General features: G+C 49.2%; 1 protein-coding gene across 9 annotated transcripts in view; it reads left to right on the top strand.

Annotated features, from left to right (window-relative positions):
• The window catches only part of PFKFB3 (6-phosphofructo-2-kinase/fructose-2,6-biphosphatase 3), a gene marked incomplete at its 3' end in the record, with an annotated part of 39,305 nt that overhangs the window by 10,823 nt on the left and 15,179 nt on the right, over positions 1-13,303 (top strand). For 4 of the 9 annotated variants that reach the window (XM_079303993.1, XM_079303985.1, XM_079303986.1 and 1 more), the window contains exon 1: positions 9,357-9,585. The exons of 3 other annotated variants lie outside the window; for them this stretch is intronic. In XM_079303993.1, coding sequence (XP_079160119.1) covers positions 9,507-9,585 — 79 coding nt within the window. In that variant the 5' untranslated portion in view covers positions 9,357-9,506. Of the gene's footprint in view, positions 1-9,020; positions 9,586-13,303 lie in introns of those variants that run through there. 2 more of the 9 variants (XM_079303988.1, XM_079303987.1) reach the window with 2 other exon arrangements.

Below are 13,303 nucleotides of genomic sequence, written 5' to 3'. Positions count from 1 at the left end.
GTAACACTCTGGTAAAGAGGGACACTTAGAGCTCACCTCGGCATGCCTGGTGGTTTCCACCAGCTGAATGGAGAGAGGAGCCCTCCCAGCTCAACAGCTCAACCCCAGGAGTGGTGCTGGTCCCCAAAATGGTTCTTCTTGGCCAGAGCTGAGGTGTGTGGGCCACTGTTGGGCAACCTGGGCCATGCCAGCCCCGTGAGGAGTCAGGGATGAGCAGGGGGCAGAGGTGCTCGCAGAGGTGAGTGTGGGTGGGAAGATCCTCTGCACGTCCACAATTTCGAAATGCAGCTCCTCACCAAAGCTCTGCTCTTCCTCCCTACATGGCACTCTGGATTGGACAAGGATTTGTGTTTTGGGTCACTTTGTGCTGGAGAGCACTGAGATGTGTGCATGGAGTGGTTTTGGGCATAGCTCTGAGGTTCTTTCTGTGCTCACAGGACACAAACTCCTCCAGGACATCTCCTGGTTTGCAGCCAGTACCCACAGCAGGGCAGCTGGATTGTTCTCTGTGCAAGTGAGTGCCCATTTCTCTCCACAGGTGGTAGGAGTGGTCAAAGGTGACCAATTCCTTGTAGACACCCCAAAATTACATAAATGTTTCCCACAGTTTTGCTGTGGATGGGGGCAGAACAGCAGGAGCTGAGAGCTTCAACGCCTCCTCCCTGCTCAGCATCCCTCAGGGGAACCTTTCCATCTGAGCCTCCCAGGCAGTGCAGATCCTTCTGGGATGCTGCTTCAAAAGCTCCTGTAGCAGGAGCCAAACTGATTATCAGCGGGGGTTGAGACCTCAGATAAAAAAATACCCTTTCTCCTAGGCTGTGATTAATCTGCTGCCCGCTGCTGCCTACAAGCACGTCCTCCTTGATCATCCCAAATACAAACCACCACGTTCTCCCCCAGAGCTTTGTGTTTTAGGGTTTTTTTGCATTACTTTGAAGAGATTCTCTAGCATCTCTGGGATATCTGGCTTCGCCACATCATTGCCTACAACTTTTTAGATGCTCTTCTGTCACCATAACGATGCTGAGGTTGTCGCCGGCCCGGGCTTGTTACATAATGAGGTGAGTCAGCCCCAGAAAGGCCACAGCCTTTGCCATTGTTTGATTTAATAACCTGCAATGAGGAGATAACGATCCAGGCTCTTAATGAAAGGTGGGTGGTAATGAGAAGTTAGGAAACAGTTCAATGGCAAAGTCCATGGGATAATGAGAGGCTGTGATTTCCTGAGGGTGATCATCCTCCACCGTAAATGGGATGAACAGACTCATCCGTGGGGGTTTCACATCCAGCACGGGCTGGAAATTGAGTTCTTCCTTAACACAATCAGCTTCAGCCACTGGGCACCTCCGACAATAAATCCTGTAACAATCTGTGCACACAGGAGGGCTGGAATTCTTTGTTCTTCAAAGATCTCCAAAATGCTGCATTGCTTTGCAGCACTGTGCTGGTTTGGGCTGGGACAGGTTGGTTTTCTTCAGAGCAGCTGCTCTGGGGCTGTTTCTGACTCGTGACCAAGGCATTGTTGATAACATAGAGATGTTTTCGGTTTAGCTGAGCTGGGCTTACATAGAGTCAAGGCTTTTCTGCTCCTCACCAGTGAGGAACTGGGGAGCAAAAGGAGTTGGGAGAGGACAGAGCAAGAACAGCTGACCCCAAACTGACCAAAAATATTCCATAACACATTTTGTCGAGTTTAGGAAAAGAGGGACATTCGGGGTGATGGTGTTTCCTTCCCCAGCCACCTCCACATGTGATGGAGCCCTGCTTTCCTGGCGATCATTGCAATTTTCCTTGTTTGAAAATTCCTTGTTTTCCTTTGCATGTGCACGTGGCTTTTGCTGTACCCATTAAACTTTCATTACCTCAACCCATAAGTTTTCTCACTTTTACCTTCCAGTTCACTGCAGTGAGTGGGGCTGAGCTCCTAGCTGGGGTTAAACCACGAAAATCCTAAATTGGGTCTGGTTCAGGTGAGAGCAAAAGGCTGTAATTCTGCTGATTTTCCCAGAGAAGGCAGTGTGGTAACACATGCCAGGTTCTGCTGGAGCAGCAGGACAGGGAATATCTGATCTGGCAGCAGGGACAGAGTAGCCCTGTAAACACACTTTTCTCTCAGACCAGCAGGATTTTTCTGCTGGATCAGTGCCTTGTCGCAGGTGGTTGATTAGGGATGAGGTAACCTAAAGTCAAGTTCAACATCCTGTGGATTTACACCCTACAGCAATCCCAGGATTTTCAGTGGGGAATTTTACAACTTAAAATAACAGGGCAAACAGGGAAGTGTTCCTTTCATGTAACTGAAAGTACCTGGGAGTAGAAAGCTCAACCCAGTGCCAGGTTAATGTGAATATTGTCATTTCAGAAGCTCTGACAATGCCAAACCTCAGCTGTGACTCTCTGACTGATCTGCACCCTTTGACCCTTGGTATTGAGACCAAACCTGAACTTTGGCAGCCAGGTTTTATTTCAAGGAGAACCAGTATTCAATTCCTGAGGCTGGAATATCTCAAACTCTTGCCATTTAATTACTCTCTAACTATTCTTAGAAGCCCGTGTTTCACAGAATCACAGAATGGCCTGGGTTGGAAGTGACTTTTAAGATCACCCAGTTCCAACCCCTGCCATTAGCAGGGACACCTTCCACAAAAATAGGTTCTGCAAGCCCTGTCTAACCTTGGACACTTCCAGGGATGGGCAGCCACAGCTTCTTTGGGCAACCAGTGCCAGGGCCTCACCACCCTCACAGTAAAGAATTTCTTTATAATATCTACCCTAAATCTACCCTCTCTGCAACCTATGGAGTCAATTATCTTTATGATTTAGCCCATTTATGGGGTGAGTTTTGTTTTGCATAGTTTTGTAAGGTCAGGAACTTTCACAGGACATTGCTCAATCTGAGCAGACTTGCCAACTTTGAGAAATGTCCCTGCTTTAGTGGATGTTTGCAGCTTCAGGATGTTATCTCCAAATTATGTTTTTTGAGAATTACAAAATATAATTATTTTTTAAAATTACAAATAAACCTTTCTTAAATATGAACCTCCATCTGGGAGGGCCCTTTGGTGCCATCAGTCCTGGCTAATGGGCACCCATTGAACACCTCTCCATTTTTGGTCTAAAGGTTTACTTTGGTCTATCCAAGGACACATTTGGAGGCACCCACCTCTCTGAGGACACTGGAGGAAACCTTGAATAACTTTGCTTTTAATATGACAAATTGAGATTGAATCCAGGCTCTCATTCTTCCTTCTTCCTCATATTAATCAAAGCCAGGCATTGCATTTACAACTCTCCCATTTCCTTTCCTGCTGCCCTTTAACTCAGCCAGTTATATAGAGGTGTTTACCTCTAAAGAGCACAAATCTGACCACTCAAAAAAAATAAGGTTTGAACCCTTGTCCTTCTGTCTGAAGAGTTATAAATTAAAAGGAATTAAACAAACAAGCAAGCAACTTTGCAAAGTGTTGACTTCAGGGAGAATTTACTGTCCTCGAATATTCGAAAGAATTCCTGCATGGTTCAGATTGTGACTGACAACACACGGGGAGCTCAGTGCAGAGGGCTGAGCACAAGCAGCAGGTTCCCAAGCTGAAATCAGCTGAATTGAGGCTGAATTCTGCATTTCTGCAACCCTTTCTGGCTTTTCCTGCCCCTTGGCTGCCAGGAAAGCAGGGTCAGCCCTGGGTGCAGTGTTTGGCTGGGGCTGATACAGCGGGGTGAGCAATGCCCTGTGCGCCTGTGGGGATTTCCCCCAGCCCTGATTTCTCAGTGTCAGAAGCTGAACCCTGCTGAATTTCTCCCCTTTCTCTGCATGTGGCTATTTTTAAGCAAAGCTGCACCCACAGGCAGGTGTGTGGCAGCCCAGGTTTTGCTCCAGGGGTGTCCCAGTGCCCAGCTGCTGTCAGCAATGATCGGAATTTCTTCCAACGGGCCAAGGAAGGAGCTCCTTGAGCACATCAGGTGCAATTAGAGGGTGCAACAGGCTGAAAAACTGCACGGCTTGTCCGCAGCCCGGAGAATGTGTGTGTGCACTGGTGGGTGAAAGCAGGCAGAGCTCTGGGGCACACGATGTTCCCTGCCCTGCCTGGATCCTGCATCCCGGGCAGGGTCAGCCCTCACCGCTGCAGAGGCACCAGAAACTCTCCCCAGATTTCAGGGGTCTGAGCAGCATCCCTTAATCTCTGCAGGAAACCCAAATAATAGGGTGCAGAGATGGTTTTGCTTGGTTTCTCTGTTCCCCTTTGCCCGATGTGGCAGGAGGAGGAAGAGCAGTGCCAGACTGCAAGAACAGGGCGGGTGAGAGGCGAGAAATGAGGAAGAAAAACACAACTTGCTTAGAGGAGAGGGAATAAAAAACTCTTCCATGGCAGAAACACCCCGATCCTTCCCAGGGGAAGATGCAGGAGCTCTTGGTGTTCCCTGCCGGGCATCAGGAGCTGGGCGGGATGAGGGACAGGGAGCGGTGATGTCCTGGAGATACAGGAGCAGTTCGCACTTCGCTCCTCGTTTATTTATTCCTGCAACTGAAATACTTGCGAGGGGCGAGGGAGGCAATTGTAAACTTCAGGCGCAAAGGACCTTGAACTCCGGCTGCCTCTCCAAATCCACACATTTTTATCAGCCTGATAAAAATCAGACATTTATCACCCTCCCCGCCACAAGCCTGACCCGTAGCAGCTTTTTATCAAGTCTTTCCAAAGAAAGCGTCATCAGCAGTGAAAACTACTCAGCATGCAGCTGCCAATAGGAGGGGGGTCAACCACTTGGTTTCCTTCCTGACCTTTATGAAAGCATCTAATTCCCCGAAAAATATTGCAGAAAATTTTCTTGACTTCTCCAATATACCATTATATAAAATAATTTTTTGCAAGTGGAAAATTTAGCATTTTGTTTGGAGTTTTTTTTTTTGGGTTGGGTTTTGTTTTTGCTTTGTTTGTTTGTTCGGTTTTGTGTTTTTGTTTTTGTTTTTTTTTCCTTGAAAACCATATGAATGCTCCTTGGTCAACTCAGAAGAATAAATTTTTCTGCTGCAAGAAAATGTCATTAATGCACTAAGAAGAATCTGGGCAGCTGCTGCCTGACTTTTGCAACCACCCTCCCGGGATAGGGAGCACTTTGGAATGGCTTTAAACTGGATGAGAGTAGATTTAGATGGGATATTAGGGAGAAATTCTTTCCTGGCACAGGTTGCCCAGAGAAGTTGTGGCTGCCCTATCCCTGGAAGTGCCCAAGGCCAGGCTGGATGGGGTTTGGGGCATCCTGAGATAGTGGAAGGTGTCCCTGCCCATGGCAGGGAGTTGGGACTGGATGATCTTGAAAATCCCTTTAAACCCAAACCATTCTGTGATTCTGAACTCTGTGCCCACATTCCAGGCTGATAAACCAAAGGCCATGCTGGAAACTGCTGCAGATGAAGCTGCCCTGACATGAATGGAGCACATGGGTGGCTGCATCTACACGGTGATGCACACACAGCTCCCAGTCACCCTCTCCAAATTCCAACCACGCTAAGAATTCCTGGATGTGTGACTCGGATCCCACCAGGCTTCTCCCTCCCCTGCACCCCTCTGTGCCACTTCCAAAGGGGAGGATGCGTGTTGCACTGAATGTAGCAAGAACGTGACTGGTCCTTCCCTTCCAAGTTTCCTTTAGAGGGAATGAAATAAATAAATTTGAAACAAAGACATTAAAAGAGGAGGGTGAATCACGGCTTAGTCAGAGTTGGGGCTCGCCAGGGCAATCACTGCTGGGATTTTGATGCCAGGGGGAGGATGTCAGGGAAAGCTGGCTGCTGACCAGCAGGTTCTTCCAGAGGGGATGAGAATGAAGTCTGGAGCTGCTGTTTTGGGATGCATCCAGAGCAAAATGCCACTGTTCAGGTTGCTAGATGAGTTTGATGTTGGAGCAGCAGTGGAAAAAAAGAGGGAATTGAGTGGTTTTAGTTTTGGTGTTTTGGAGAAGTTTGAAGACTGTAAATCCCATAAGAGGTGGGTATCCCATTCTCACAGAGATGGGAGTTTTCCCCCATCTCTCACAGACTTTCCCTCTCTCACCTCTCAGGACCTGCTACTTTCATCCCTTGGACACTCAAGGTCAATTTTTGTCCCATCTACCACTGTGACTTTCATATTTCAAACCCTTAGTGTTATATTTATACCTCTGTCCCTTCTCATTTATTAAATATCTGCTAGTTCCTGGTTGGGGTATGTATGGCAGCAGCTCCAGCCCGCACTGGCTGGTTGATTCCACCCTCTGTCACACAGTGAGGCTGTGGGACAGCTCATGGGCTGTCCCATGTCACACTGTGCCTCTGGTGGCTCTCAAGCAGCTGACACCTCTTCCTGACAACATTCAGGCTGCGTCAGTGATTTGATTTCCTGAAAAATCGCTGAGCTAAGCACCCCTTTGGACTCCTCACAGCAGCTGCGAGCAACATCTTATTTACCAGTCCAGGTGCTATTTTTAGGGAGCTGGGATTTTGTGAAGCACGATTTGGGTTGGGGCAATAATCCTCTGAGTGCACCTAGCTATGTCCTGCTCCCTGCCCTCTCCCCAGGGTGCAAATGTCTTATAAATAGTAGTGCTTCTTCCAGCTGACCTCCCTGGGAGCAGCTGGGTGCTGGTGCCTTTGAAATCCAGGCCACTTCTTTAGGAGTCGAAGCTTTCCGCTCCAGTTATTTAGGAGTTTCTAAGCCAAGAGTTACTAGGTGGATCTAATTTGAAGCGACTGTGATTTTAATTCAGGCAGGGTTTCACTTTCGGGCTCCTTTTCATGTCGTGGGGGTGGTGATTTGTGAGGTGGAAAAGAGCCACGGAGAGGGGAGAGAGCTGCTGGAGGATGGGGGATGATGCTCGAATTCCTTGTCCTGTAAAATCATGTGGATTTTTGCCCTCCTTCTGACTCATGCTCTAGCTGGGAAGGGACTTTCTGTTGCCCTACATGTGAAAAGGATTTGGGGATTTTGTGCAGAGTGGTCCAGGAGGGCTGTTGTGCCTGACTCTCATCCCATCCTTGCCAACTGGAGCACTCACAGCTCTCTCCCATCTTCCTTCCCACATCCCAAATCTCTGGTTCTTTTCCAGCTCCCTCATAGTAGCTATTTAATTTTTTTTTTCTTTTTGCCTGTGAATATTTTTTCCCTGTGTGGGAGAGGAAAAGATTGTGCAGTTTTTACTCCATCTTGGCTCCATGTAAGGAATTAGCCAGAAATATCTTCTTTCTAAATGTGTTATAAAAAATACAAACGTTTGCTTCCAGAGGAGGAAAATGCTCTAAGTTAAAAAAAGACTATTGAACATTTTAGGTATCCAAGATGCTCCTTATCAGGCTTTAAATTTTCAAGCAAAATTTGCTTTATTCAACACCACCAAAGCAGATGCTCCCACCTCTACAGCTCTTCCCACCCATGACACATTCCCACATGTCCCTGCTGTGGCAAATTCCCATCCAGAATCCTTCCAAAGAGACCCCTCAAACCCAAGGAGGGTTTGAGCACCTGCGTGTTTGGGATTTGGGCGTCATCATGGGAATTTTCAGGGGGGTCCCAACCCCTCCGTGCTGCAAACAGAGCATGTGGGGGTGGGTGTCAGCATTGCTGGGGTGCCGTTTGTAGCCTAATGTAGAGTGGAAATGTAACTTGCAGGAACCTGGGGAGTGGAGTAGTAATAATAATATTAATAATATTAATAATATTAATAATATTAATAATAGTAATAATTTTAATAATTTTAATAATTTTAATAATAATAATAATAATAATAATAATAATAATAATAATAATAATAATAATAATAATAATAATAATGTAATAATAATAAAGTAATAATATTTATTGTATAAGAACATAAGAATTAAGAAAAATAAATAATAAAATGAAATAATAATAATAAATAATATTAAAAATATTAAAATAAACTGTATTATTAAATTAAATTAATATTAAATTTTTTTTAAAAAATGCTTAGAAATTAGCGTTATGCGCCCGTTTGGGAGGGCGGAGGGAAGGGGGGCCCCGCCCGGGCGCGGAGCAGCCGCGGTGCCGCGGGCGGAGGCGGAGCCGCCGCATCCCGGGCATCCCCTCCGGGGGAGGCGGCTCGGCACCGCATGTGCGACGTGAGCGACGTGCAGGAGCGCAGCGCCGGCATCTCCCGGCCCCCCGGGACCCCCCGGCATCCCCCGGCCCCCCGGGGCTCCCCCCGGCCCGGCCCCGCTGCTCGCGGAGTGAGGGGCGCAAGGGGCGCGCCGGCGGAGCCCCCGTCCCACCGCTGTCTGCTCTGCGCTCCTTTATATTTATTTTTTAAAATTGTTTTTCATTTGTCTCTAGTTTATTTTTTTTTTCGAATTTTCTTTTTTTATTTAGTTCAACTTTATTCCCATTTTTTTCAGTCCATCTCCACTCCCCCTTCTTATTTTCGCCTCTATTCTCTGTTTTATTTTCTTAATTAATTAAGAATTAATTTTAATATTTTTCTCTTTATATTTTTCACTCCCTATGAATTTTTAAAGCAGTTTTTAAAAAGTTATTTATTGTCGAGTTTTAATTTATCTGAAAAGACAAACGAAAAATTTCATTCAATTTCCATCATTTTCCATCATTCTCCCTTGTCGATTGAAAGGACGTGAGAAATGAAGCAGGGCGTTTATTTAACTCTAAGTATTGCAGTTTGGGGGTTTTGGGGGCCCCCTGCGCACCCCAAATTCCCGGGATGATGGAGGGGGTCGGTGCCGCGCCCCCCCCGTGGAACAAAGCGCGTCCTTTGTCCGCGCTGCAGTGCGGGGGGCGGGCGGCAGGGGGCAGCAGCGGCCGCGCCGACATCCCCCCTTCATCATCCTCCTCCTCCTCCTCCTGCTGCCCGTTTCCCTCCTCCTCCTCCTCCTCTCCTCCTCCTCCTCTCCTCCTCCTCCTCCTCCTCCGCGGCGCCGCAGCGCCGGCCCGGCCCGGCCCGCTCCCCGCCCCGCCCCGGAGGCGGGCCCGGCCTGTCGGGATAGAAATAGGCGGCGCGGCGGCTGCCGGCACATCGCGAGCGGAGCCGGCCGGAGCGGCAGCGCGGGCTGTGGCACCACTCCTTCCCCGGCTGCCTCGCGTGGAGATCCTGCCTTTCTTTCTTCTCTTGATATTTTTTTTTCTTCAATTCAAAAGGGAAGATTTTTTTCTTTTAAATATCTATATTTTTCACTCCGCTTTCCATCGCGGTTCGCGGCTGGAGCTCGCCCTCGCTCCCTCCCGGCTGCGCTGGGGCCATTCCTGCCCGGCTTTGTGCCCTGCAGACCCGGCCCTCCTCTTCCTCCTCCCCCTCCTGCCGTAAAACCTTCACGAGGCTCGGAGCAGCATCCGAAAGCGCCGCAGCCGCTCGCCCAAACCACTGCAACAAAAACCCTTTTTATATATTTTTATTACCCTATATTTCCCCCACCTCCTCCCCCCCTCCCCTTTTTTATTTCTCCTCCTCCCTCCCGCAAACGCATCAAGGTGGACGCGGAGCGCAAAAAGACCTTTGTTTTAAAAATGCCCATGGAGCTGACGCAAAGCCGCATCCAGAAGATTTGGCTTCCCAATGACAACCGCCCGGCGCTGCCCCGCCGCTGTGAGTACGGGCAGGGCAGCATCCCGGAGGGATGGGGATCGGGATGAGATGGGATGGAGGGATGGGGATTGAGATGGGATGGGGATTGGGATGAGACCCGTCCCCTGCGCGCCGCGCTGTTGCAGCATCCCTGCAGCATCCTTTCTCCTCGCCGTGCCCCAGCATCCCGCCGCTCCCGCATCCCCCCCGCTCCATCCCGTGACTCGGTGCCGGCTCGGGAGGAAGGTGCAGCCGTCACATGGCCCCGCAGGATGCGGGGAGGTGCCGACACACGCGTGGCCCCATTTCCACTCTCCGGGATTAAAGGGAAAGGGAGCGGGTTGTTCACCTCGCTGCTGGGATTGTCGCGGTGTCAAGCGGCTCGCCGGGGATTTATTAATGAGGGAATTATGAATGGTCTGTGTGGAAGGGACCGTAAAGATAATCTGCCACGTGACAGGACACCTTCCACTACACCAGGCTGCTCCGAACTCCGTCCAATTAGTGTGCTAAAATTTTTTTTTGGTTGTGGAGGGAAGGTTAGGGCAATGGATTTAGGGAAAAAAAAAAACAAAAAAAAACCAACTAAACCGACCAAACACCAGCCGTTTGCTCTTTGCCATTTAACCCTGTGGGAATGAAATGGGAGGCAGGTGGAGGACAGGGCAGAAATCAGTGTTGAACCGTCTTCCCCTTGTCTCTGAAGCTCGGAATATAAAAATGTTTGGGTCATCTCGGTGTTACTATAAACCAAATCCTGAATCATGATGCAATCCGCAAGCTCAGGAAGCAGCTCCTTTAAGTCACCCACCAGCTACACTGACAACTTGCCAGTTGTGCGATTCTTAACTCCAAATGAGCGTCTCAGGAATGTGCGGAGCCGGGATGGAGGGGGTGGCACTCGCAGCCTGGCGAGCGATGGAAGTGGCTTGGGTGAATCAGGCGGAATGCTTGTCTTCATCAGGCGTTTAAAGTAGCTTCTGATGTTTATTTACCTTTTCTGGCCAGTTTCCCCTTCTAAATAATAATTATTTTAAAAATAGATGACCTGTGAACTTGCCAGCTGCTGTTGCCCGTGGCTGTGGGTCAGGCACGCTGGAGCAGATGTTGGGATGCTCAGCCTGTGCCTGGCAAGGGCGGCTCTGCAGCCGGAGCTGCCGGGCAAATGCATTTTACCAACAGGCTGCACATCTGGGTAGCCAAGGGGCTTTGCTTAGAGCGGCATAAAACGTCTCCCGGCTTAATGCTTTGCACGTGTTTCTCTGTGGCTGGATTTTTCTCAAGGACTGGCACCTCTGAAAGAAATCCCTTGTGCATGCAGTGGTTTTTTGCCACTTCACTCACCTGGTTTCTCGGAGAGAACTCCCTCTGGGTAGCGGAAAATACTAAGATATTTAATATATTAAGGCACTGAGGGACTTATTAATAACATAATGTGGCTTCTAATTATTTTTCCTTGGGGTGGGAACAAGCCACGCTGGGCACCGTTCGCTGTGCAACGTGAGGATTTTTAAGGCTTTTTTTTTTTTTTTTCGCTCGCTCTTTTTTAACTCAAGCTATTTCAAACGCGAGGTGCTATTAATTCCTCATCAGCAACAAAGAGCGAGGGCTACAAAGCTGGGTGGGAAGGGAGGAATAACGGAGCCCACGTCCAGCGCGATGCCCGCGGGGAGCGGGCGCATCCCTGGGAGCATCCTCTGGAAGGACAATCCCGGGATGGGCAATAATTAGCCCGATTGTGCGATCGCTCGCCCGGCGGAGGCTGCAGTGATTCCTTCGGCTGGCCTTTTGACGGCGATCCATTAAATTGCTGTCACGCCGCACGTCTCTCACGTAGGGGCTGGGAAAAGTGGAGCCGTCGAAGGCGCTGGGCTGGGCAGAGCCGGGAGAGGGGAGGGGGATGCTCCGGGAGGGAGGGAAGGAAGGAATGAAGGGGGATGCTCCGAGAGGGAAGGGAAAGAAGGAAGGGGGATGCTCCGGGAGGGAGGGAAGGAATGAAGTGGGATGCTCCGAGAGGGAAGGGAAAGAAGAAGGGGGATGCTCCGGGAGGGAAGGGGATAGATACCCGGGGAGGGAAGGGAGGGAAGGAAGGGGGATGCTCCGGGAGGGAGGGAAGGAATAAAGGGGGATACCCGGAGAGGGAAGGGAGAGAAGGAAGGGGGATGCTCCGGGAGGGAAGGGGATACCCGGGGAGAGAAGGAAGGGGGATGCTCCGGGAGAGAAGGAAGGAATGAAGGGGGATACCCGGAGAGGGAAGGGAAATGCTCTGGGAGGGAAGGAAGGGGCTGCCGCTGCCTCTCTCCATCCCGTCCCTGCTTTTCCCCGTCCCCGGCTCGCTGGGTGTGGGATCGCAGCCGGGGATGTTCCCGCTCATCCTCGGGGCGGTGGCGGTTCCACGTGTGATGCGGGATCCCTGAAAGTGTGGGAATTGCAGCGGGAAGAAGCTGGGAAAAGGAGAATCCGACTAATAGAATGTGCAGTCTGGGGGCAGTACTTAACGGGGAGACAGTGGGGAGGTGGCTGTTTTATCCAACTTTTTATAGAAACACATTTCCTTCCCTTTTCTGCTGTTATTTTTTGTTTCTCCTTCTCCTTTTATCCAGTGGTGAAGCTGACTTTCTGGCAAATAGCAAAAGTGATGAGCTCCTTCTAAATATCCTCTGAGCCTGAAACTCATCTAGACTTACCTGTCTAGATGTTGATAAGGAGTAATGAATATGTATTGAAATCCCTGATAGCTTCCCAGCAGTGGTGAAAAGAAATGATGAATGAGGCTTTTGTGAAAGACTGGGAGCAAACACTGGGTTCTGTTTCATCCCTGATGCAAAGTTTCCCGGAGACTTCTGGTTTGGGCTCAGATTCCTGGTGGAAAGTCACTCACTGATGCCATGGTGTTTTGGGAGGTGCTTCCCAGGTGCTGTTCCATTGTCTGAGGGTTGCAAAAATTGGGGGGAGATTCCTGAATTAGGGATGTTTTAACTCTTGCAGCACTCTAGAGGTGACACGTGTGTGCCCACACAGTGCCAGCTCTGGGGCTGTCACAGCTGTCTGGAGCCACAGGGACAAGAACAGTACCAGCATTGTCCCTTTGCTCTTGGAGTGCTATTTAATGGCCCCAAATCCTCTTGGCTCTGCTCTTTGAGATCCTTTGTCCACGTGCAGGTTGGGAAAGGAAGAGTTTCCTTATTCTTCAGGTATTATTCCTTCCTCCCCTTATCTAATAAGTGTGTGGGTTTTGTATAGAACAGACTTGCAGTCATAGCTTGGAAGAGGATGTGAGATTGTTAGATGGGGAAAATTATTTTTCTGGGTATGTTGCACAGCTCCCCTTGTGACCCAGCACAGAAAATTGGCACTTGCTCCCAAAATCTTTGGGAGCTGCCCTGGGGTTTTGAAATGCAGCACTAGATTGCACAAAAGGAGTGAGTGTGAGGGCAGCTGCAGCCTGAGGAATGTAAAATTTATGAAACAAAAGAAGAGAAAATGTATTAGGTAGTTTTTAATCTCTGGCCTGCTGAGTTTGTTTTGCTGCAAAACTTAGGAATATGATGAGTGCCTCTTCTCTGCCATCTGGGTGCCTGTGCCATTTTTCTTCCCTGTGGCATTAATTTGGTTTCTCCAGCTGCTGGGTTTATTTATTTTCTTAAAAGGGGAAGGTAATCCCATGTGCTTTGCATGTTCTGTGGGTATTCTCGGTTTGTTTGCCCTTTCCAGATCCACTCTGACAAAAACCTACCCC

Source organism: Erithacus rubecula, assembly GCF_903797595.1.
Source record: "Erithacus rubecula genome assembly, chromosome: 4".
Taxonomy (NCBI): Eukaryota; Metazoa; Chordata; class Aves; order Passeriformes; family Muscicapidae; genus Erithacus; species Erithacus rubecula.
Note: the sequence above shows the minus strand (reverse complement) of the source record. Positions and strands in the feature narration are given on the sequence as shown.